This window comes from Eschscholzia californica, unplaced genomic scaffold (genome assembly GCF_041429995.1).
Source record: "Eschscholzia californica isolate CP2 unplaced genomic scaffold, dmEscCali1.0.p SCAF_4, whole genome shotgun sequence".
Lineage (NCBI taxonomy): Eukaryota > Viridiplantae > Streptophyta > Magnoliopsida > Ranunculales > Papaveraceae > Eschscholzia > Eschscholzia californica.
Window position 1 is genome coordinate 16,544,393 of NW_028238461.1, and position 22,865 is coordinate 16,567,257.

Below are 22,865 nucleotides of genomic sequence, written 5' to 3' on the forward strand. Positions count from 1 at the left end.
ATTGAAACCAAAGCATAAAGTATCTTCGTATGATTTTATAGTACAAAAAATTGAAAAAAAACTAATGGGGTGGAAAAGAAGTACTTTATCTCCTGCGGGAAGAACTACGCTTCTAAAGAGTGAACTATCGTCGATTCCCATTTATTTTTTATCGACAAATATTGCACCTAAAGGAGTTGTTGATAAAATTGAAAGGGTTCAGCGAAACTTTTGGTGGGGACAAAATACAGAAAAACCCAAGATGCATTACTTGAATTAGAGAAAGCTACAAGCTAGTCAAAAGAATGGTGGGCTGGGCATTCGAAATATGGGTACAATGAATAAAGCTATGGTGGGAAAGTTAATATGGAGATTCATTTCGGAACCGGAGGCGTTGTGGTACAATTATTAAGGGCCAAATACCTAAAAAACAAGGATTTCTGGAAACATGAACAAAAAGCAACAAGTACATTAACCTGGAGGAGTATGATGGAGATGAGAGGTATTATGAAAGATGGAATGTGTTACTCGGTTGGTAATGGAGAAACTGTTCGAATTTGGGACGACCCATGGGTTCCAACCCTCCGAGGTTTTAAACCGGGAACTAAGAAAGATGACACCGATGTAAAAAACCTATTTAAGGTGTGTGACCTATTTGACATCGATGGAGGGTGGAACAAGAATATTATTGAAGCTACTTTTGATTCGTTATCAGCAAATGCAATTTTGCAAATCCCATTGATAGGCAGAAATATAGATGATAAACTAATTTGGACATTCACAATAAAGGGGGAGTTCACATCTAAATCACTCTATCAGTCTTTAGAAAAAGAAATGTCGTCTTCTTCGCAAAACATGGAGCTGCCTAATGGGATCACTTGGCGCCAAATATGGACGAAGGTGGAACTCGTTCCGCGTGTGAAGATGTTTATATGGAGGATACTCCAAGATGCATTACCTACTAAGAAGCGTGCACTTCGATTCAATTCACAAGTTTCAAAATTGTGCTCTGTATGTTTGAATGAAGAAGAAGACATTGACCATCTATTCCGAAGATGCCGACTTGCAGGGGAAACTTGGATGAGTCACCCTCTACAACTAAGATTGGAAGGAGATATTACCTTTCCCACCTTACTGTGTAAGTGGTTTGAAGGTAAAGAAGAGGAAGAGGTGATTGCATTGCGATGTTATGTGGCTTAGTTCATGTGGAAAGCCCGAAACAAATGTGTATTTGATGGAACAAATCCGAGTAGTCAAGTCATAATCAAAGATGCTATGACTATGAAGCAAGACTTCTCCGATGCAAGTTTAGAATCTCCAATTCAAGATGAAACAAGTAAGATTGAACTCTCACCAAGTTGGAACCCGCCAGATCGAGAGAATTTGAAAGTGAATTTTGATGCTGCTTACAAGGACGGAAAGGCAGCATTAGCTGTTGTGTGTAGAAACGCAAAGGGTGAGTTCATAATGGCTCTAACCCAGTCAACTAGAGCTCTTTCGGCTATGGAGGCTGAAGCTAGAGCAGCTCGATTAGCTATAAGGTTAGCCACTGACCTTAATCAGTATGGATGTACCGTGGAAGGTGATGCGTTAGTAGTTGTAAACGCTTGTAGCTCAATTGATGATGAAATGCCTTGGAAGATTCGAGCTCTAGTCGTGGATATCAAGAATGCGAAGCTAACGAATTGTTCTTTTTCTTATTGTACCCGTCAAGCAAACCAAGTCGCGCACTTGTTAGCGCAATCAACTTTTAACTCTAATGAAAAAGTAATGGAGGAGACAATGAATACTCCTCAATGTATTGTAAGTCAGTTGGCCATTGATAAAGCCAACTGATGTCTTCAATTTGAAAGTTAATAAAATTAATTAAACTAGGCAATAGCCTATTTCCATCAAAAAAAGGGGTTCGAGGCACAATTGAAAAAAGTATATATATTATACATATCTATTATATAAAACGCAAAGTTTTTTGTTGACTGTGACAAGCCGAAACATAAATCTAGCCGTTCGTTGCGTTTTTTATCAAGTCTTGACCTTTAGATCTGTTACCTATCCTAAAAATTAAAAATTAGTTCACCCACTTGGCCACATCATACAAGAAAGTAAACAAGTCAATTAATCTGGACCGTCTAACCCTTTCATTTATAATCTACACGGTTATGATTAATTCTAACGGCCAGATAAATGAGAAAAGCTTTCTCTCTCTCCCTTTTACTACCTACATTACTAACTCTGACTCGTGATATATCTAGATAAATATATGGTTTGGTTTGTTTGGTTTGGGGTATTTTGACGTTAATATTTTTATCAAACTCGTGATATATCTAGATAAATATATGTCAAAGAAGATAATCTCACTGCAACTGATAGTTTTGTTTACTTTGATCTTCATGGTTGTTCATCTTAGTTTGTGTATGTTTGATCAAGTTTTGTGATTTTCATCTATAGGGTGGATATATAAGGCTCGTAATGGCAACAATCAGTCTAACAACTTAATCTAAATAGCATCTCGCGGTAACTCCATCTCTTATGCTTAAAGACTTATTTTATTTTTCTTTTTTTGTCAAAAAATTCTGCACATGGTGGATTATCTGTTCTCCGGAAACACTCAACTAAATGCCTCCCTGCTTTGTTAATTTGTTTCTGTTTTTTTTTTTTTGAATAATATGATTGAATTATTAATTTGTTTCTGTTTCATATTCTTTCTTCTTATTCTTTCATGCCGATTCAGGTTTTCCAACTCGTTTCTTATGCCTTTGTGGTTTTTTATTTTTATGAACCAAGCGACACCAACTCAAGAGTTGGCTGCGAAAGATCTTCATGGATACGAGTTGCGATTTAAGCATATTTCAGAGGTGACTTTTAATCTACACTGAACATTTTTCACTCAAGAAATGACATTACGAACTTATTGGTCTTATACCCGTTCAATTCTTATATTGTCTGAGAGCTGCTCTTGATATCTTGTTTGAGGAAGGTCTTGAAATGTTATTCTTAGGCACACCCGTCTTGCCACAGCAACTCGGTAAGCAAACTTCTTTCCTTACAATTTTCTTCTCAGTTTTCTATTTTGCTCGTTAAGAAATCTTTGCAATATGTTGTCGTAGGCCTATGTTGTTTTTTGGTAGTTCATTTGTTATTTGTTTCATTCATCAAGAAATCTTTGAAACTTGGTAGACCATATTGTTTTTAGGTTAAATATTAACATCGTTAAACATATTCAACTTGCTCAATTTCTTGATGATTAATTTCAATTGACTTTTCCGGTTTAAGAAAAGAAGAAGAATATTCATACAATTTGATATATGCAGGCTTGTTGTTGAAGCATGGGGTTTGAAAAGTTGTACACAAAAGGAGGAATGGTTTAGTGACACTGTCACTGCTGTTGTTGTTCCTTCTTATATTGACAGTTCAGAAATTGTTTGAAGGGCATGGAAAATATACAATCTAAGCTTTGGGTCTAGGTTTGAACAAAGTAGCTGGAAGGTCTTTAGAATTGGCCATCTTGGTAACTTGAATGAGGTATGCGATGTTTGCTTGTTCCTTCATTTTCCCATTTCCATGATCTATAGATTCGAATTCTCTATTGCCATATGACTAATATTGCATAAATAATCAGACTTTCTCACTTTTCCAACACTTTCCGGATAATTGTACCGAAAGTTACTTTGAATGTAATTAATATCGTCTTTATCACTCATGACTGTGATGACTTAAGTCTTAGCAGTAATTGATTTTGTCCCCTCTTTAGACGCCAAGGCTAAGCGCAAAGGGTTTGTTCCTCATGGAAGCTCCACGAGGCCCGCCCAGAAGGCCTCGACACTTATTAAGCTTGAGCTCTCATTATGGTATGAGCTCCAAACACTCTCCCAAGCGATGCGGGAGTATTTACAATGACTCACCCAACTCATGAGTTGAACATGCTTTACAAGTAATTCTCATATCATCATGTGGTACAACATTAAACAAATTGTGCACAAGCTTGCGGTATATATATATATATATATATATATATATATATATATATATATAGCATAGCGAGTAATTTTTACGAGGTCAATCGCTATTCGGGTTGAGATTTGTTACCTTTTATACACAAAACGCTTTTCCCCTAACAACATAAGTACATTAGTACGTACATGATCATTTGGTTCAGTGACAACAACCAATATGGAGTGACCTATGTTGCTTGACATATGAATACCATGCCACTTTCAGTTCTTTAGTATTCGAAAAAAGAAGCTACTTCATGTTTCATTTCACTCTCTGACCAGTTGAACGGAAGTATTTGTTTTTTCTGAATTGACTCGATTCATAGTTCAGAATATTTGTTTAGGTTCATTTGAGTAAGACGAGTTAGATTTAGACAAGTCAGTTTCAGAAAACAAGAAAAGAAGAAAACCACGTCAATTTGATTTTTTGGTGGAATCTTACTATAAATGCAACTTTGCAGCTCCAATTGCTTGGTTGTTTAGCTGGAGTGGAGATGATCCTCAAAGACGTCGGGTACCCGATGAAGCTGGGAAGTGGAGTGGCAGCTGTCTGTGCCTATTTGCAGAATAGCACTACCTTGATTCCTTCTAGCATGTGATGATTGTTAAAATAATGTTATTATTAGAGAGAACATAAAGAAGAAATTAAAGATCGTATTCAAGGAGAGTTAAACTTGTCACGAGTTATATAGCCCGAAAGATGATATGTCTTCTGAGGCGAGTCTATTAAGATAAGAACTAAGAACAAAAAGGTACATAATCTCATGAAATTTTAAATACACGTTAATAATGCATGAAGTAGTATAAGTTTCGAACTAAGGAAGCCTCGGAGAGAGTGCAGATACAAAAGATATTTTTATACAAGTAGTCGAAAGCAAATAAAAGCGAAAGAAAAAGCACAACTTATGTTTTTTTTTGTTTCAAACACAACTTGTGTTGTTGACCGTTTAGATATTGTCCCGCAATAATGGAATTTTGAACATGTTGATTTTATATTGATTCCTTTATTATTGTCGCCTAACTAGAAATTTTAGTAAGTTTTTTCATAGACAAACATGCAACTAATTTTAACCGTGCCGGAGGCACGGGTTTACCCTAGTGTATATATATATTATATAACAAAACAGAAAGGTTGTGATTAGGACAAAATTAATGCTCTGATTGCTAAGTTGGATGTTGACTTGGGCATCCATATTGACAACCATCCTCTTGTAATCTTAATGCTTTATTAATCTTTGGTTTAATCTAACCATTTATCTTTTAATCGGGACCCTCCAATCGAAACAACGTCACAATGACACCCAAAACCCTTCTACTCCCCCCACTTGATGCTTCTTCTTCATTTACGGTCAGTTGTTCTCCAACAACCGTTTATTTCACTCGGACTTCTCTATCTCAGAAATCCACTTTTGCATCATCAATTTCAACCATCTAGATATATCGAACAAAAAGTGATAGTATTCAATCAATTTCGCGTCTGTCGTCTAATGAGAAAGAGATGTTGAAGAGATAGTATTCATTGATACCCGTTTCAGCTTCATCAAATTCTTTGCCTCTCTCTTTCCAAAATTTTACTTCTCTTCCTTTACCAGGTATTTTTATAGGTTTATAATAGTTTCATTTTCTTTCTTCCTTCAAATTTATTATTCTTTCACCATTTATTGTTCTTGTCCGGGGCAAAACATCTTTTATGGTAGAAGATGTAGAAGCCTTACTATGAGTTCTTGTTCCTAACTTGATTCATGCTTGTTTTCAGAGTTCATGAATCAACTGACCACATCTAAAGTGATCCAGACTGCAAAGCAGACATATATGTGAAATCTGATGTTTGTAAATTATCATTATATACATGTTGCCTTTTCAATTGTCAATCAGTTTCACACAAATTAAACTCTATAATTAGGATATGAGTATGAATTTGTTACTCTCCTCTTTCTCTTTCAAATTGGGATCAATTGTTCTCTATCTTTCGTCATCATCTTGAAAGGTAATTTAGACTTTGTCTCTAAATTTATAGCACAATTATCTAACATTAATTGTGTAACGCCCCAAGTCCAAGTTTCCACGTCGGCCACCATGAAAACTAAGGTATGGAGCATTCTGCCACGGAATCATAACATAATAAGCATGACAACCAAATAAATGGCAAACCAATACATTATGGAGCTCATAATAAATCACAAATCAAACTAATGAAGAATAGATTGTATAATAATCTTTGGAATATCAGAACTAAGGACAACTCTTCGCTAAGGGTGAGGGATAACGATAGTCCCACATCGCTCATGAGTGTGTCCAGAGGCTGAGTTGTTGGTGTAAGTTCAAGCTTAGTAAATACTGAGATTTTCTTAGTGTGCTCGCGAAACCTTCACTGCGAAAAAAAAACTCTGTAACTATAGATTTGGGTCTGAGGTGGCAAAAACGGGAACTATATCCACAACTGATTAGGCTTGACAAGTTTGTCTCATATCTTCTAGGTTATCTATAGTTTGTAGAAAATCGTCAATCTTTCTCTCTAAAATCGTCTTTCACAGATCTGAGTTTTTCCTCCGGCGAAGGATTCCCCCCTTCGGCGGAACCCTTTTACCTTTCTTTAGTAGTTTGTTATCTCTCCATAAATAGTTTATAGGGTCTCAGATCGGTGTGTTAACCGTTGTGTTCTTGATAAGGTGGTGGTCGTGGTGTATTGTGGTGGTTAGATTTATGGTTTATGGTGGTGGCGAAGGGTTTGAACAGAAGCGATGGTGGTCTGATTGGTGTTGTATGGTGGTAGCGGGGATTGAACGAAGATGATGGTGGTGGTTTGAGTTGCTGTGTTTGGTGGTGGTGGTGGCATTGAATAAAAGAGACGGTGGTGGCTTGAGTTAGGGTTCTTGGTGGTTTTCTAGTGGTTTTGTGGTATGATATGGTGGTGGTTTTCAATGGGGATTCTGGGAGTCTGTTTTTGTGGTATGATTTGGTGGTGGTTTTGTGGTTTGGATCATTGTGGTTTCCGGTAGTGACGATGGTTTTCATCGTGATGGCGACGGCTCTTCAGTGGCGGCGCCGCTTTCCCGTCAATGGCGGCGGTGGTTCTCTCGACTGGGGGCACCTTTAATCTCGGTACAATAATTTTGTCGACCTTTAGATTCTTTTCGTTCTCGATCTTGAGAATCTTTTTCTTTGTTCGACCTTTAGGATTTTTTTTTCTTTTTAGTTGTGTCTTCTCATTCAATTCTCTTCACGAGGCACTTTACGTTCGAAAGTTCTGCGAAGAACTTTATTTATGTAAATCTCATATAGTTCTCAGAGGAATAACAATCGAATACCATGTAACGATGTGGATCTAACTCATTTGTGAATGTAATTGTGATTTTAATAAAAAAAAGAAAAAAACAAGTACGTCTCATGCACTTCTTGTCCCGAAGGGCTCCACTTTTCCGTTTATTCACTCCAGTATAAGCTTTCTTTGTAAATAGCCACCCGAGTCGGTCCCGCTAAAATACCACCAAAGTTGTAGAAAGAAATCCAGATTTCGACCTTTTCTTCTCTCTTCTGACATATTTTCTGCTTCTCTTGCTACAATTCCAGAAAAAAACCAAGTGGACGATTATAGGATCTATCAAACCCTAGAGTTCCATTTCTACAAATTTTAGAGCTAAAAGCACAAAAAAGAAGAAGAGAATTGTTGGTTGCTTAGATCCAGATTCATTAATGGAGGTCGCTCAAGGAGGAGCACCAGAAAGAGATAAAGGAACTTCATCTCCTTCTCCAACTGCAGCTGTCTCAAATTTTTGGAGAGGTATTAACTTATTCTTCATTTTCCCTTCAGTTTCACATAGAGATTTGGTTCTGTTCATACCCATTCAATCCCTTCGCCCTTTCCGAATTTGTAATTCTCCACGCTATTTTGAGATTACTTTATAAAAGAATTTCAAATTTCTCAGTTTGATCTGCTTGCTACTTGGATTTACTAATCGATCATATTCTGGATCTAATTATAGTGAGATTAATCAGCATGATAATTTGTCAAAATGTTTGTGTAGATGTATTTAAAACCTTGATCAGGGTTTGGTGGGAAACAGTATTGCACATGAGATTTACTTGACAATGTGTTTTGTTTCTTGAAATATGCTTCCACTATTATAAAGTGTTGCTATTTATCATTACTAATAATTCTATTGGTTGTTTCAATTTTCAAAATACCCATCTTGTATTCCTTATGAGTAACAAATTTTGCTAGTAGCAACTCGCTTTAATCAGTGTCACCCACAATTTATTATAGCAACGAGTACTTTTCGTTAATTTTTTCTCGGTATATAAGGTACAGTTTCTGATTTAGATGTCTCAGGGAAAATACAACTTAGTATGATATTATTTAGTTATGTTATTTATGCTTCTTTGGCGAGTTCCTAGTTGTGTAGAATGATTTAAGTCTTCCTTCGTGCTACACCATTTCGATTAGTCTCTTCTAGTGGTTCTGTTTACTTTTAACTCCTAATTATTTATATTTAGTGAACACTGCTTCTTGATATTCAATGTATGAAGCTTTGTGCATTGTGCTTATGACAGTGTCTTTTTTATCTTGATTTTCCTAATACTGAAATCGGAAATCAGTGGAATGGAAAGATTAGTTAAATTCTCTGCTTCTTTTCTTGTTTGCAGACTTTGATTTAGAGAAGGAGAGGAGTGTATTGGACGAACAAGGTTTAAGGATAGCTGAAAATCAGGAAAACAGCCAGAAAAACAGACGGAAGCTTGCAGAGAGTACTCGAGGTATTGGATTCTTGACAGCCTCATTACGCAGTTAGTCTCAGGAGGCCAACATGGTTAAGGCCAAGCCAAGTTACTTTTTGGTTAATCGAAGAACTCGGTCATAGTAAATTATATGTTAATATGTATTAAAGAATAAATTAAGACGAAGCAGATGGGCAAAAAGATGAATATCTTGTCACCGCTGACCTCGACCTCTCCATGTTCTGCTTTTCAGATCTGAGAAACAGTTCACCTTCTCTCTCTCTCTCTCTCTCTCTCTCTACTGTTTGTCACTCTATAATAAATAATAATTATAATAGGACACATCATTGCCAGGTTCGCTATATTAAGTTGCCTCTGAGTCCATGGCAAGTTGTTATCGTGTCAGATTGGTTGATTACTTGGATGTTTCAAGTTTAACAACCCATAGTATTGTATTTTGAAGCTTTTTGTGTTGTAGCGTGTAATAGGACACTGGACCGTTTACGTTTTTCATGCTTTACATAGATAGATTTAAGTGATAGTCTCCCGTACACAGATTTCAAAAAAGCTTCGCCAGATGAAAAGTTAAATTTGTTTAACTCCTTACTCAAGGGATATCAAGAAGAAGTTGACAATTTAACGAAGAGAGCAAAGTTTGGAGAAAATGCTTTCCTTAACATTTACCAGAAACTTTATGAGGCACCGGATCCTTATCCTGCTCTTGCTTCAATTGCTGTAAGTATCAGATTATTGTGTATTTGATGTTCCTCTTATGTCACTAAACTGGGGAAACCAACTGATCGGGTTTGTTTCACTTTGACTGCTCATTTTCACTCACATTTGGCATGGCACGTTTTGATTAGACCGTTATTTATTTTCTTATTTATTTATTTTCGTACAGTGCTTGTACGATGCCTTGTTCTGTAAATATCTGGAATGGCACTAAAAGTTGTGTTTGCTGGAAAATTAGCATGTAAAATTCATTTTTAATATGTCTGTAAAAGTGCCTGACACAGTTAGTTTTAACTAATCATGGTGGCAGGGTGACTTAGTCATTTAGTACGACAAATGCTTAATTCTCTAATGCCACAGTGATAGACATCCGAAAAGCTCACTTGTGGCCAAATTCCCTACTATTTTGTCCAAAGTCACAGTGATAGGCATCCTTGTGCAGTTTTGAGTCTAAGTATTAGTTTACTTGGCATGCACAATACTTGCATGTGTAAGACTACTGAAAGCAAGATATTAATGATGGAGCTGATTCAGCTGAATAATGGCGTGTTCATGAAGCTTGGTCTGTATCATAGATTGTAAACTTATACTTTTACAGTTGGAGCCTTCACTAAATTAATGTGTTCGCTGAGTTAGTCTCCCAGCTTCCCTAGTTAAAGTCAAAATGTTTATGAGCCTTTCAGTTATTATCTATTTTCTCTTTCATTCCTTATCCCGTGTTCGTGTTTTCTTTGCTTATTTTCACTAGTATTGATTTATTATTTGTTACTCACTTAATACTTTTGTGCAACTCATTTTTTCACTCTTAATTCAAAATGTAGGAGCAAGATTTAATCTTGTCCGAATTGGAGTCTGAAAACCGAAAAATGAAGGTTGAACTTGAGGAATTCAGGACTGAAGCTACTCATTTAAAGAACCAGCAGGCAACTATAAGAAGACTTGAAGAGCGCAACCGTCAGTTAGAACAACAGGTAGCTGAGTGAAGAATATTAAGTATTAACATTTAATACTTTATGAAATTGACGTCTTGTTTGTAGGTTTGATCTTAATTAATGCTAAATCTATAGCGAGTTGTGGTGACTAGGTTGCTTCAATAGTTAGAGGGGCTATCACCTAAAAACTGTTCGAGATTTGTAGCCCAGGACGGATTTTAGGAGAAAAGAATGCTGTAAGAAAGTGATGAAAACGAAAGAAAGGGATCAAATATGAAACTTAGATCTGCAAAGATGACTACTAAAGTAACAATCGGAGTACCAACAGAATAAACTAGATATAGTATATTGTATGAGGTTAAAAATAAAAAATCATCAAGAAACCAATTCCTTGGAGTCACACCAACACGAAAGAGCATGGTTGAATAGATAAACATTCGAACTTCACACTCGTTTTACCAATCCCATGGAATTTGGCTTGAGTTTTCTTCAATTTTTATTAACCCATAACAAGTATTCAAACGTCTGCAAAGTGGAGCCTTCTATTAAGTAAACCACGATAGCGCTGACTGATCAGAAAAAGGAAGACCTTTTGTTGGAGTACCGGTTTGTGTTGTTCATGGGTTCTGCCTTTTCGTATAAAGCTTAGCCTGAGCTCGTCACTTCTCTTGATTATAAATTGTGTTAATCAAAGTGGAAATGCATTGGATCTTGAAATTTTGGCTCTATTCATGATATTTGCAGTCTGAACTGTTGCCATCAAATTTCATAGCATATTGTTACTTATGCAAGTAGGCTCACTTATTCTTTGTGGTTTAGATGGAGGAAAAGGTGAAGGAAATTGTGGAAATCAAGCAGCGCAGCTTGGCTGAGGAGAATCAGAAAACTTTGGAAGTCCTAAAAGATAGGTATCCACTTCTTTGTTGATATGTGATTTCCATCAATCCAATTTTACTTAAAACCCCTGGGACTGGGAGATCACATGTCAGGAATCAAGAGAGCTCAAATTATGATGTACTAAAGATGTAGATTATTTTTATATTATAATTTGCTAGTTGTAACTACATGGAGTTAACTTGTGAGTCTTACATTAACACGTAACAAGTTTTATGACCCTATGAGGGCAGGGAGCGATTGTTGCAGGATCAACTAAGGCAAGCCAAAGAAAGTGTTTCAAATATGCAGAAACTGCATGAATTCGCCCAGAGCCAGATGTTTGAACTTCGTGCTCAATCAGGTAGAATTTCGATTAGAAATGTTTTTCACAATATGTAGATCGATGTCAATTTTGTTGCTCTAGCGCCTACGTTAGTAGTCGCTCGTATTTTTGTAACATTCAGCTACTAATTTAGAAGTTCATACGTATGCAAAACAAATAATAAGCTGCTCACTTTCATTATCATCCTCATTATTATTAATGACTCATTGCTTTATTGGTAGTGTTCTTATGTTAGTTGCATCATTTATCCATTTCAGATGAGGACCGGGCAGCTAAACAGTCGGAAGTCAATCTCCTTATGGATGAAGTCGAACGGGCTCAGACTCGTCTGCTAAGTCTAGAAAGGGAGAAGGTAAATTGATGCATTACATCATAATAGTCAATTGCCATATTAATAATACTTATGGTTAATAAATAGAGAAGAAAGGAACAAGTAGCAATGAACTTTTTGCTGTGAAATAGTAATTCTGATTAATAAACTGAACAGGAGAGCCACCCTTATTAGGTATAAATGTCTTTGCAGGGAGCTCTCCGTTCCCAGTTACAATCTACTAATGAAGAAAACGGGAGTAAGAAAAGGTGAACATTGAACTATGTTGGTAATCTCATTTTTTTGCTTCTCACAAAGGATATAACGATATAGTGATATATGTTGTTTCTGGTGATGTATGGATTGCTTCGAAAAGAGTGTACAATTAATAGCAGTGAGTTTTCTTGGTATTTTTCCATGTATTAAACTTAACTTAAACTTTAAAATACAAGTAGTGATTATTATGACTAATTTTCATCGCGGATTCTAGACCATCATATTAATTGCTGATTAGCCAGTTGCAAGTTTGTTTATAAACTTTACTTCGATGGATCTAAAAAATGATTTTATATTAAAAAGACGAAGTCCCCTGTGTAACTAGAAACAAGAAAGCCAGTCAGTAGATTGCTATCATTTTCTCAAGAAGTATTGCTGGTTCTGTAGTGACAAGTTTTGGACAGAAGGTGTTGGGACTACTGGAGTAAATATATTTTTCAGATTGTGAAGGGCATATTGATATACAGCACATTGCTTTAGAGTGTCCGGAGAAAAATATTCTATGTTTATATTTACTGTTCTTTATTCATTTAATTCTTAATGGATATTTAACTAAAATAATATCCGTGATATACAAAATTATCACCATAAAAGAAACAGAGCTTGATCAATTTTACTTAACTTTCTATGCAATCTGAAGGTCTACTTCTAGAGTTTTCACACGTTATTTGCTCTCCGTCTTTTATTGTTGACATCAATTGAATCTATTTTGCAAGGGAAAAATAGGAAAGTGAATTTGTTTGGGTTGAATAACTCTACAGATAACCTAGATTTCGTCGCATAAATATGATTCCTTCTTAACTTCCTTAGCAGATTGCTCACATCAGTTATGCTGGAGGTCAGGGAAAAAGTTCCGATTTTGGAGCTAAGCAGATTATAGGTCTCTTCGAGAAAGTCCCATAGCCATAGACCATATTTTCACATGATGCTGGAATCGTAGGATGCCACGTTAACAGTTAGAATAAAATTAAATTGGCTTCTCCATCATTGAGAAGCACTGCCACTGGTTTAGGGTGGCCTAGCATCTCATGGCGTTAATAAATGACTTGTCTGCGCAAATAAATGACCAACTACTCGGGCGATCAGTTAGTCTCTTCAGTAGGAATGCTTTTAAATGGACTCCATTTTATAATCTGATGAAAGCTGGTATGCATGTTTGCCTGTAAAGTTCATATTTCATACTCCCCACAAAGGAAAGTAGGAGCGTTAATACTGGGCTCGGGGCTCCTGCTGTGGTGCTATGTGGTTTTACATATTATTTGTTATCGCTTGTTAGACATCTAATGTTATTTTAGGTTTAGTTTTACTGTGTTAGGCGTTCCAAGTAATGAGTAAGTTTATGTCTCTATGCTCACCTTAGGTTGTTATGTTGGCAGTGATAACTTGGATTCAAACAGTATGCTTGAAAATTCTTTGAGCGCAAAAGAGAAAATTATCTCAGAACTAAACATGGAACTCCATAATATGGAGACTACTTTGTCGAGTGAGCGAGAGCAACACCTGAATGAGATCAAGAAGTTGAATGCATCACTAAGGGAAAAGGTATTTTCTTTATAATATTTTTGAAACATGTTTTGGTTTGGCAGAAGATATGATAATATTCAATACATGTATGGAAGACAATTATGTCATAGCGCCATAGAGGAGTTGGTTATAACGTGTCAATGTGAGTCTACTTTATGGATTGTGCTACTAACATTTTTGGGACTCTCCTAGTTCTCAAGTTTTCCTTTTTTCTGGTTAAAATTTGACACCAATTTGAGGAGTTTATCCCAACTAAAAGTTCTTTTAGTTTGAGAATTTGAAGAAATATAGAAAAGGTGAAAAAAACTTCCATCACTTTTGGTTTATGGTGCTTCTCTTTATACTAGTTGACACCCAGAAACCACCAGTAGAGTTGTTCATCAACTGACGAAGTACAAGTCATTAGTTAATAGAGATGAGAGAGTATTTATCATTCTTTTCTTTTGTCAGAGTGTTATTCTGGTAATTCATAGTCTTCACTTGCAAGAAATGAACTTTCCATTTTGCTGATAGCCTGGTAGAAATAACACCAGTAGAAAAGGTGAAAAGAAATTAAATCATGGGCCACTTTACTTGCTTATTTCCGAGGATCTAATTTGGTTAGTGAGCTTCAGCTATTGGTAGGTGTAAGTTTTTTTGAGCATAACTAAAAAAAGTGCATATGCGAGGATATGAAAGTTTACATATTGGTGCAGAATTTCTATTTGGAGCTTGAGGAAATAAAGCACTAGGAGTACCTTATTTTTGTAATTTATGTTCCTAGATTTTTTTGTAATTTATATAAACTCCAAATTGTGCTTGATCGCCACTCCCTGTTTGGTTCCAAAGGAACAGACCTAGTTTTAAGGTATTCTGTCCGTCTGTCTTTTTCTGGCATCTATTGGAACTTGGCTGTCTATTGTCTGTTAGACCCTTATTATCATCTTTATTGGGTGCTACCTACTGAAAAACTTATTATGTATTTGTTTTACTTGAAGGATACTGTTATTGAAGATGTCAAGAAAGAGCTTCAGGCAAGACCCACAACAAAATTAGTTGATGATTTGCGTAAAAAGGTTAAAATTTTGCAGGTAAAACTTTGCTTCATATACATGAAATTTAAGGTTATTATTTTGAGACACCAGTACGTTGTAGTAGGGATTAGGGGTTTTTGTGCAGGATGGTCAGAATCCTATCCATCCAAAATTAGGCCTTTGAGTCCAAGCTCCACAATGGGTGGATAAAGAGTCAACCAATTTCGATTTTTGTGTGCAATTTTTCTTGTAATTTCTAGTGCCATGTATCCGTAGATACATTTCTATTCTATTAAACTATTTGTTGTTATTTACATAGGCAGTGGGTTATAATTCCATTGAAGCTGAAGATTGGGAAGTAGCGACAAATGGAGAAGAAATGAGCAAGTTGGAGTCACTGTTGTTGGACAAGAACCGTAAAATGGAGCATGAGCTTACTCAATTGAAGGTGAGAAGATACTAGATGCGCTGATTTGTTTCTTCTCTTCCTTCTGTTTCAACTATGATTCCAAATAGCATTTCACTTCCATATAATTGAACCCCTTAGATACAGAATGATTACAATAAAAATGTTTTGTTTGGGTTGGCACCATATCTCAAAAATGTGCTTATTTGCATTAGTAACTTCGTTATTGTGGGAAAGTAGGTTTGTGTTAGACGTTTAGATGTATTCAATCGTGACTTGGCTTTTATCATGTATTCCTTAACTTCTCAGGTCAAGCTTTCAGAGAAATCAGCTTTGCTGGAAACGGCTGAAGGCAAGCTTGCTGAACTTAATGCAAAGGTGAACGAACAACAGAAGTTGATAGCAAAGCTTGAAGATGATATATTGAAGGTATGCTCATTTGTTCTCCTTCAACCATGTTCAATGATGTTTTTAAAAGGAAAATCACTCCGTAAGTTCTAGGTAGCCACATGATTGATTGCTTCATAGTACTCGGAAGTTCCTGCTGGTATTGAATGGGAAGTCCAGACTGCGGCCCATACCCTATTGTGCTGACAGCTTGCAGAACTTGCCTATTATCTATTTGAACTATTTTTGAATGTTTCCTTGTTCCGTTCATTTCATTCCCTTGATCGTTATTATTTTCTTTTTCAATTATGTTGAATTTGCTTCAGTATATGAGCTTATCATTCTACTAATGGTGCAGGGTTACAGCTCCGTGGACCGAAAAGGTTCTCGTATTGATGATTGGGATCTCCACGACATGGCGGGTGCTCAGTTATCAGAGGTACCCATTTTTACTTTTCTTATACCCATATTTCTGGTCTGCTAGAAACTCCGATCAGATCACGTTCCTGTAGTTTTAGCAATTCTCTAGTGTTTGGTTTCAGGCCATTCAGGTATTTGTTTGCAACTCTAAGTCTTAAATCTTTAGTCTAACCATTGGGATAGTCAGATGAATTATATCTGAGTTGTATATTTCATACTTCACTAATATAAATTGTTTATTTTTATTAAAAAATGGAAAAAAGAATAAGTCCCAACTATTACCGCAACCTGCAAATCGTCGGTTTTATGGTTAACTGTGCCTTTATGTACTTATAAAACAACATCTAAATCTGTGGTTAAGCATTTGACTTCATCAAGTGCATCCACAAACATGTGAGTTGTGATGCTATCTGGATGCCTAAGAAGGTTTTAAGATGGAATAAGACTGAAATTAAGCCAGTTCGGCACAAGTTAAATTCGCTTGATATGCTCTGAATGTTGAAGGATGCAAGTTCCCTGAATTTCTCAGATGCCAATCTAGATATCCAGAAATTAGGGGAAAAGAATGTACAAGACCTGTACACTTTTTTTTTTTTGCATTATTTTGTCAGCCCACTTTCATTTTCACATCTTATTTACCACCCCATGCCCTCACTAAATACCTACTAGAACATGTTGAACCACAATTTTCACATTTGTTAATACATATAACATATGGCATAACAAGCTGAGTATGTGGATTGTCCCACGGATATAGATTGACTTAGTTGATTTTGAGCTTGTGAGGTTTTTATAATTTTCTGTGTGTATTGGTGTTCAATCCTGTATCTATCTACAATCTGGAACTCTTTATATGTATATTTTGAGGGCGGAATGAGTGTCTTATGTAATATATAATATGGTGATGAGGTGAAATAGACATAAAACTGTAAAAGGCTTGAATTAGTGAACAAATTTGTACAAGCGACGCTGTTTGTCTAATTTAATGCAAGGGCTCAATTTGATTTGAAATAAAATGATGTTCACATTAGGGTTATGTGAACTAGAATCTGTGTTGATGAATATTACCAAATTAACATGCTACTGATGTTTAGTTTCTGTTACCTTCAGTTCTCATTTAGAATTATATGTTTTGGTTTTTTTTTGCTTTTTGGTGGAAATACTTTTTTGGCTACGATAATCTGATTCTTGGTTAACTTTTTCCGTGTTATCAGATTGCGGAGCAGAAACATATATCATCTGATCAAGATCAAAGCTCAATGCTTAGGGTAATATGCAATCAAAGGGATAGGTTCCGAACACGCTTAAGAGAGACAGAAGAGGTACATTTTATGACCAATGCAAATTCAATTTCTAAGCTGTATAAATTGGATTTTATTGTTAGTTGCTGACTAGTCGCTAGTAAGAAGTAGGCTGATCACAGTAAGCAACAATTGAAAATCGTTTTCCAAAATGACTTACTCGGTGACACTATCCAGCCACCTATGGGGACTTGCTAGTCAGGGAGTTTCTGGCATTGTAATAAACGACTTTTTTGCAACTTAAAATGTTAGGTTCTTCACTGCTAAATCATCTAGGACCTTCCTAAAACGAGTACGACTTTTGTTCCTCTCCCTTGTTTTTGATGCCCCTTCGCTTCCCAAAACTAGGGTTTCCCGAAGTGCCAAAACTAAAAGTTAAGAATGAGGGTCAAACAAAAGGTTTATGTTTTGTTTTCTTTCATCAGTTCTTCTACTACTCTTTGTCCGCTTTCTTTTGAAAGCTTACTTGCACATTTAGTTACTTTCCTCTTCTCCTAAACAATCAAATATTTTTAGACTAGCACTTAGCAATACCATATAAGATGCATTTTCCTCTTTATTTTCACTCACTGTAAGAAATAGGTTAGGAATTACACAATAATAAATTGTGATTTCTTTTATAAAAGCTTCTAAATTAGTATATATATATATAATTTGCATCTGGAAGTTGTTCGTTTATTTATAAGTCCATTGCTGTTTGGGTGGGCTATAATCTACGGATGATCATGTATCTTTGCAAATCAGGTGTATCGTGTATGTAATGGCGGAATATCATGTCAATTGTTGTGGACAGTCATACATTCACAAGGTTCAATGCATGTAGTTATCCGAAAGGCTATAAAATGAAAATGCATTTGTTATTTATCTGAAACTAATAAATTATAATTGATAATTTTTATGGTTTTACCAAATATATACGTATAATCCAAGTAAATCCGGCTACTCTTAGCTAATCCCAGTTGTTCGTCTTCCGCAGTTTATCTCTGCATAATTCTTTTGCCTTGTGCCATTTGATTAGTTTATATGTTATCATTGCATGTAAAATGTATCACATCTTTCTTCAAATTCTCCTAGTATGTCAATTTTCTACTTTTTTTTCCTAATGAGCCAGGAAGTAAGGCAGTTGAAGGAGAAGATAGGGGTGCTATCAGTAGAGTTGGAAAAAACCAAAGCTGATAATGTAAAACTATACGGGAAGATTCGATATGTTCAAGACTACAGTCTTGAGAAACTAGTGTCGAGAGGATCAAGGAAGGTGCTTTTCTCCAACTTCGTTTAAATTTTAGGTTAGTTGGTTTTTTGTCATCTAGCTTTTTTCCTGGCTAACTTTCTGTGTGGTTATGTGATCATTTTTTAGCATTCAGAAAGTGATATTGAAAGTGGCTTCAGCTCAGACTTTGAATCCAAGTACAAAAAGATATACGAGGATGATATAAATCCTTTTGCTGCATTCTCGAGAAAGGTATTTATGCTCTAAGTCCATTTCTCGCGCTGGCCAAATTGTATTGAGGAGGCACCTTTTCCAGATCTTGTTAAAGCTGCCTCCATTGATTTTTTTTTCCCGCTTCACTATAACTTGGTTTTGTGTTCTCAGACACATGGTGCTTTAACTGGTTACCTTTTTTTTTAAATGTCTATCTCTTAAATTGGGTTTATAGAAGTAGCGTGTCTTTGTTATCTTGAACCGAGAAGTGATAAGTAAAAACTTTAGGAGTAGTTATTTTCTAAATTTTAGGTTAATATATTGGAACTCAAAGATTGAGCTCAGATTAGAGAAATTGTTTTTTGCCCTAACAGAAGTTAAAATGGCCTCAATTGCAAAGATCTTCCTTTCCCATAGTGACTGTTACTAGAAATGAAACAATATTTAGAGAAGTGATTACAAATAACATAATATGCCAAAAAATGGCGGTGTTTGCTTTTATAATTAAAAGTAATCTCTTCTTAATGGACCCAAAGTCCATCATATTGAACCCATTCGGTCATTTTGATTGCTATTATAGCCGGGGCCTTATCGGCACTCATTTTCGGCCTACTAGCAATGCAGATTTGTCTTTAGGTTTATATACTATGTTGTCTGCACGGATATCAGTAACATGATTTTCTGTCAAGCCTTCTGACTTTCATAGGTCGAATTATGTATATTTGATTTCTCAAATTCCTCGTATTGAATCAGGAGAAGGATCAGAGGTACAAGGAACTTGGATTCAGGGATAAAATCACTCTTAGCAGTGGTCGCTTTCTCCTTGGCAACAAGTAAGTTTTCTTTCCCATTCACTTAATAATGTGATTTCTTTCATCTATCTTTGCAATTAATATTATAATTTACCCCTATGAGCAAGTCATAACCAAATTTTGTTTTTTGACGTTTCTTCAAATTTTTCTGAGTAATATTTGATGTGAATATTGAGACAAATATTTGTCTCTAGTCCCCGTGTAGCCAACAATTTTGACCTATTTCCATTTAATGACCCTGAAGCAAAATGCGAATTGTTTTTCAAGTCTTTCCACCTTTGACTTCGTTTTTCTAACTTAAATCATCGCTTAGCTGTTTTTCTCCCGTCTTTTCTCTCTTTCTAGATTGCTCTTAGTTTATCTGGCTCGTCTACCTTTCTGTAGGTATGCTCGAACCTTCGTGTTTTTCTACTCAATAGGTCTGCATCTTCTGGTGTTTGCTTGTCTGTACAAGATGTCTGCTTTGAGCTTCTCAGGTACTCGCCTGTCCACTCATAATTCTTTTTTGGTGGTGTGATTATCTACTTTTGAACCCATAAAAACTTCTTATCCTCTGTAACGCTGTCTTCGTCTATTTCAGCACAACAAGCAGCAGCCACAACTCTGCCGGGTGATGGAAATTTATCCTCGCCTTAATACGCAAAAAAAAAAAAACAATCTGTGACAGACTGGGTGGATGAACGAAGTCGATTTTCATGAAATATCGTAACAGTGTACATGTAGTAGAATTATACACATCTATTGCCTACTATGTTGCGTCATTAGAAGATAACGTGACAATAACCTAAGAATGGAAGTAAAGGAGTGGCTCCACATTATAGCTTTAATATATTTTGGAGAGATGAAATAGCAATAAAAAAGTTTGTTCTTCCTCACTTTTCGATGGTTAAAGAGTCTTTCCACCCTACAATTTTTTAATAAATCAGTTAAGAACTTCCACTGGAAAGACCAACTTTTATCCAGTGTTAGTGACACTTTTTGATGTAGGATTAATGAGTAACTTCACAAAACTTAGTTAAATGGTATAGCATCGAAATCTTTGTCATGGAATTGTTTCCGACGAGAATAGAGAAGCCAGAGAAAACATTTTCCGTTCCCATGCTTCTAATATGATCTTAACAGAGGGTAATAAGATTGTGGACAATGATAAAGAACTAGGCATGCTCGTGGAGAGGACCACGATAAAGAACTAGGGGTGTGTTCCTCTCCGAGATGGTGACTGATATTGTTCGGGCCATGACGATTAACGAGATAGCTATCTAGAAGATAAACTCGTGTGAGAGTTGTGTTGACTTATATACTAAGTTTTTGCCTACACATATTTCACAAAATTAGTTCATAGGATTGAAAGATCGCCCTTGTGTACCCAGACAATTTTGTTGGTGATGGTTAGACATCCGGACTCTGCCTACCTTGTCTTTTAGGGGGAAGTCACACGGAGTTATGATTAAATTTTTTTTTCTTTCCTCTTAAGTCTTAAGTTTAAGTTTTCAGCCCGTCTCGAAGCACCTGACACAAGGCCTAGCCAGTGGAATTCGGTCTGACTTGGGTATGTGGTGACCTGGTCATTACTCGAGGACTTTATAAGCATCCAACAATCGGTATATAGTGTAAGGGTGAAGTTCCCCCGGTTTTTCTCTTCTACCTTTTTCTTTTACAAAAAACCTTGACAACCATCTTTTTCAAAATCCTCAAGTGAAATTCCACTGCCATAGACATTTTTTTGGACCGATACTCATCGAGAGCAAGTCAAATATAATCAATTCGAGGGAGATATTCACCATTGAATTGTGTTTTAACAAGAAGACTAGCGCATATCCCGTGCCTTAGGGCACAGACACTTGTATCAAGCAAATGTTACGAAATTTATTGTTGTATTTTATTGAGAGAGAGATTTTTATTAGTTATTATTTTTTTTTGTATTATTATTTTTGTTTCTTTTCTCTTAAATTAGTTATTATTTTACTGAGAGAGAGAGAGAGAGAGATTAAATTTTTTTTTTTTAACCCCTGAAATTTATTTTGTTTCTTTTTTTCTTCTTAAATTAGTTATTTTATTTTTAAGAAGGAAAGGATTATTGTTTTTTAAATAGGTAACTTTATTTCTACGACTATATTTAAAATTTTGAGAAGGGCTTCTAGACAATATCCTTTATTAAAAAAGGACGTTTGTCCCAGTCATCGTTTTCCCTTCTGTTTTATTATATAGATATAACGATAAATGGGGTTCGAAAATATGGGATCTACATGGAGTGGCACTTCTCGACCGATTTCTACGCAAGGAGAAGTTTGTGATGAGGTATATAAACATTCCACAGACCATTAGCTGTTGTTCGAATACGTATTGTATAGTGTGGCGCAAAAAAAAAAGAATCTGGATTACATATTCGGACTGATCTGTCCAGTACCTAGTAAGCACAAATGCGTCAACTGGTCCGTTTGGACCCGACTGGTCTCAAACTGTCCAGTACATTACAGAAGTTTGATTTATTTTTTCTTTGGCAGACCCCAAACCTTAATATGTCTCAAATTTCTTATTTGTGAAATCTTGGATTTTTGGAAATCCTCCCAAGGAAGGGTGCGTACTTGGTGTTGATGTTGGATTTTTGTCTGAAATGTGTTTCAAACTCGAGACGAGTTAATCGCAAGGGTTAAGGATATCGGAAGAAGGCATAACTAGTTCTGATAGACAAATCAACTAACAGGAAAGGTTGAGACAAAACCCCTGTTAGAACTATGTTGGGAAGGAAGTGAGGTACACCGTTCACATGACAAGAAGGACTTGGTTCAATATCTAATCACCTACCCAAAAAAAGGAAACCAATGAAAAAACTGTTATTGAAAGATAACGAAATTGGAGGAAACCATCCCAAATTCTTTTTGCAACTCTATGGGACATTTAAGGATAATACCTCAATATTGAAAACCATGTAGAGTGCACAGTTGAAAATACGTAAAGTAAGCGAGAAGGAAGAAATCCAATGCAACACTTGACTGAGATGTTGGAGGAACACAACACAAGTACATTTATCATTTTCCAAGGAATGAAGAAATGGATGAAGTAACACATCTATTTTGAGCACATCGTGATTCAATTTTACTATTGAAGTACGTCCATACCGTGTTGATGCTCGACTATACATATAAAGTCAACCGCTTTAAAAAACCATTGCTTGAGATCTGTTGGGGTAACTTCTACATTGAGATTCTTAAACAAGACGCTTAATTTTATGAATGAAGATGCAACAAACCAATACATGTAGGCTCTTAACCGTATGAGGACCTTGTTCCCTCCTAACTAAACACCAAGTGTGTGATGGTTCGTGAACTTGCACTAATTAACACGTCGTTGAAATATTTTCAGATGTGGAAAGACTACTATGTACTTTTCACATCGACATGTCAAAGATAATTTCAAATAAAA

General features: G+C 35.9%; 2 protein-coding genes and 1 pseudogene across 2 annotated transcripts; all 3 read left to right on the forward strand.

The window, feature by feature from the left end:
- The first annotated feature begins 1,182 nt into the window (after nt 1–1,182).
- On the forward strand, nt 1,183–1,815 carry LOC147543234 (uncharacterized). Its single transcript, XM_086635403.1, has one exon. It carries the CDS (start codon nt 1,183–1,185, stop codon nt 1,813–1,815), a length of 633 nt encoding a protein of 210 aa, XP_086491529.1.
- Nucleotides 1,816–2,873: 1,058 nt separating this feature from the next.
- Nucleotides 2,874–4,577, forward strand: LOC147543235 (serine--glyoxylate aminotransferase pseudogene; annotated as a pseudogene).
- Nucleotides 4,578–7,353: 2,776 nt separating this feature from the next.
- LOC147543236 (protein CASP) lies at nt 7,354–20,317 on the forward strand. Its single transcript, XM_086637662.1, has 19 exons — nt 7,354–7,752; nt 8,616–8,726; nt 9,244–9,422; nt 10,241–10,390; nt 11,171–11,259; nt 11,479–11,588; nt 11,828–11,922; nt 12,094–12,149; nt 13,533–13,698; nt 14,658–14,750; nt 15,013–15,141; nt 15,409–15,528; nt 15,845–15,925; nt 17,121–17,228; nt 18,319–18,462; nt 18,565–18,669; nt 19,384–19,463; nt 19,827–19,918; nt 20,023–20,317. The coding sequence occupies exons 1-19, from the start codon at nt 7,665–7,667 to the stop codon at nt 20,076–20,078; spliced, it is 2,052 nt and encodes a 683-aa protein (XP_086493788.1). The 5' UTR covers nt 7,354–7,664; the 3' UTR covers nt 20,079–20,317.
- Nucleotides 20,318–22,865: the final 2,548 nt, after the last annotated feature.

What these genes read in the sequence shown, in the direction of transcription:
- LOC147543234 (XM_086635403.1), top strand. Translation starts at nt 1,183, where the DNA reads ATGTGGAAAGCCCGAAACAAATGTGTATTTGATGGAACAAATCCGAGT.
- LOC147543236 (XM_086637662.1), top strand. Translation starts at nt 7,665, where the DNA reads ATGGAGGTCGCTCAAGGAGGAGCACCAGAAAGAGATAAAGGAACTTCA. An exon ending in TGTCTCAAATTTTTGGAGAG is followed by an intron (nt 7,753 to 8,615) that starts GTATTAACTTAT and finishes TCTTGTTTGCAG; the next exon opens with ACTTTGATTTAGAGAAGGAG. An exon ending in ATGAGCTTACTCAATTGAAG is followed by an intron (nt 15,142 to 15,408) that starts GTGAGAAGATAC and finishes TTAACTTCTCAG; the next exon opens with GTCAAGCTTTCAGAGAAATC.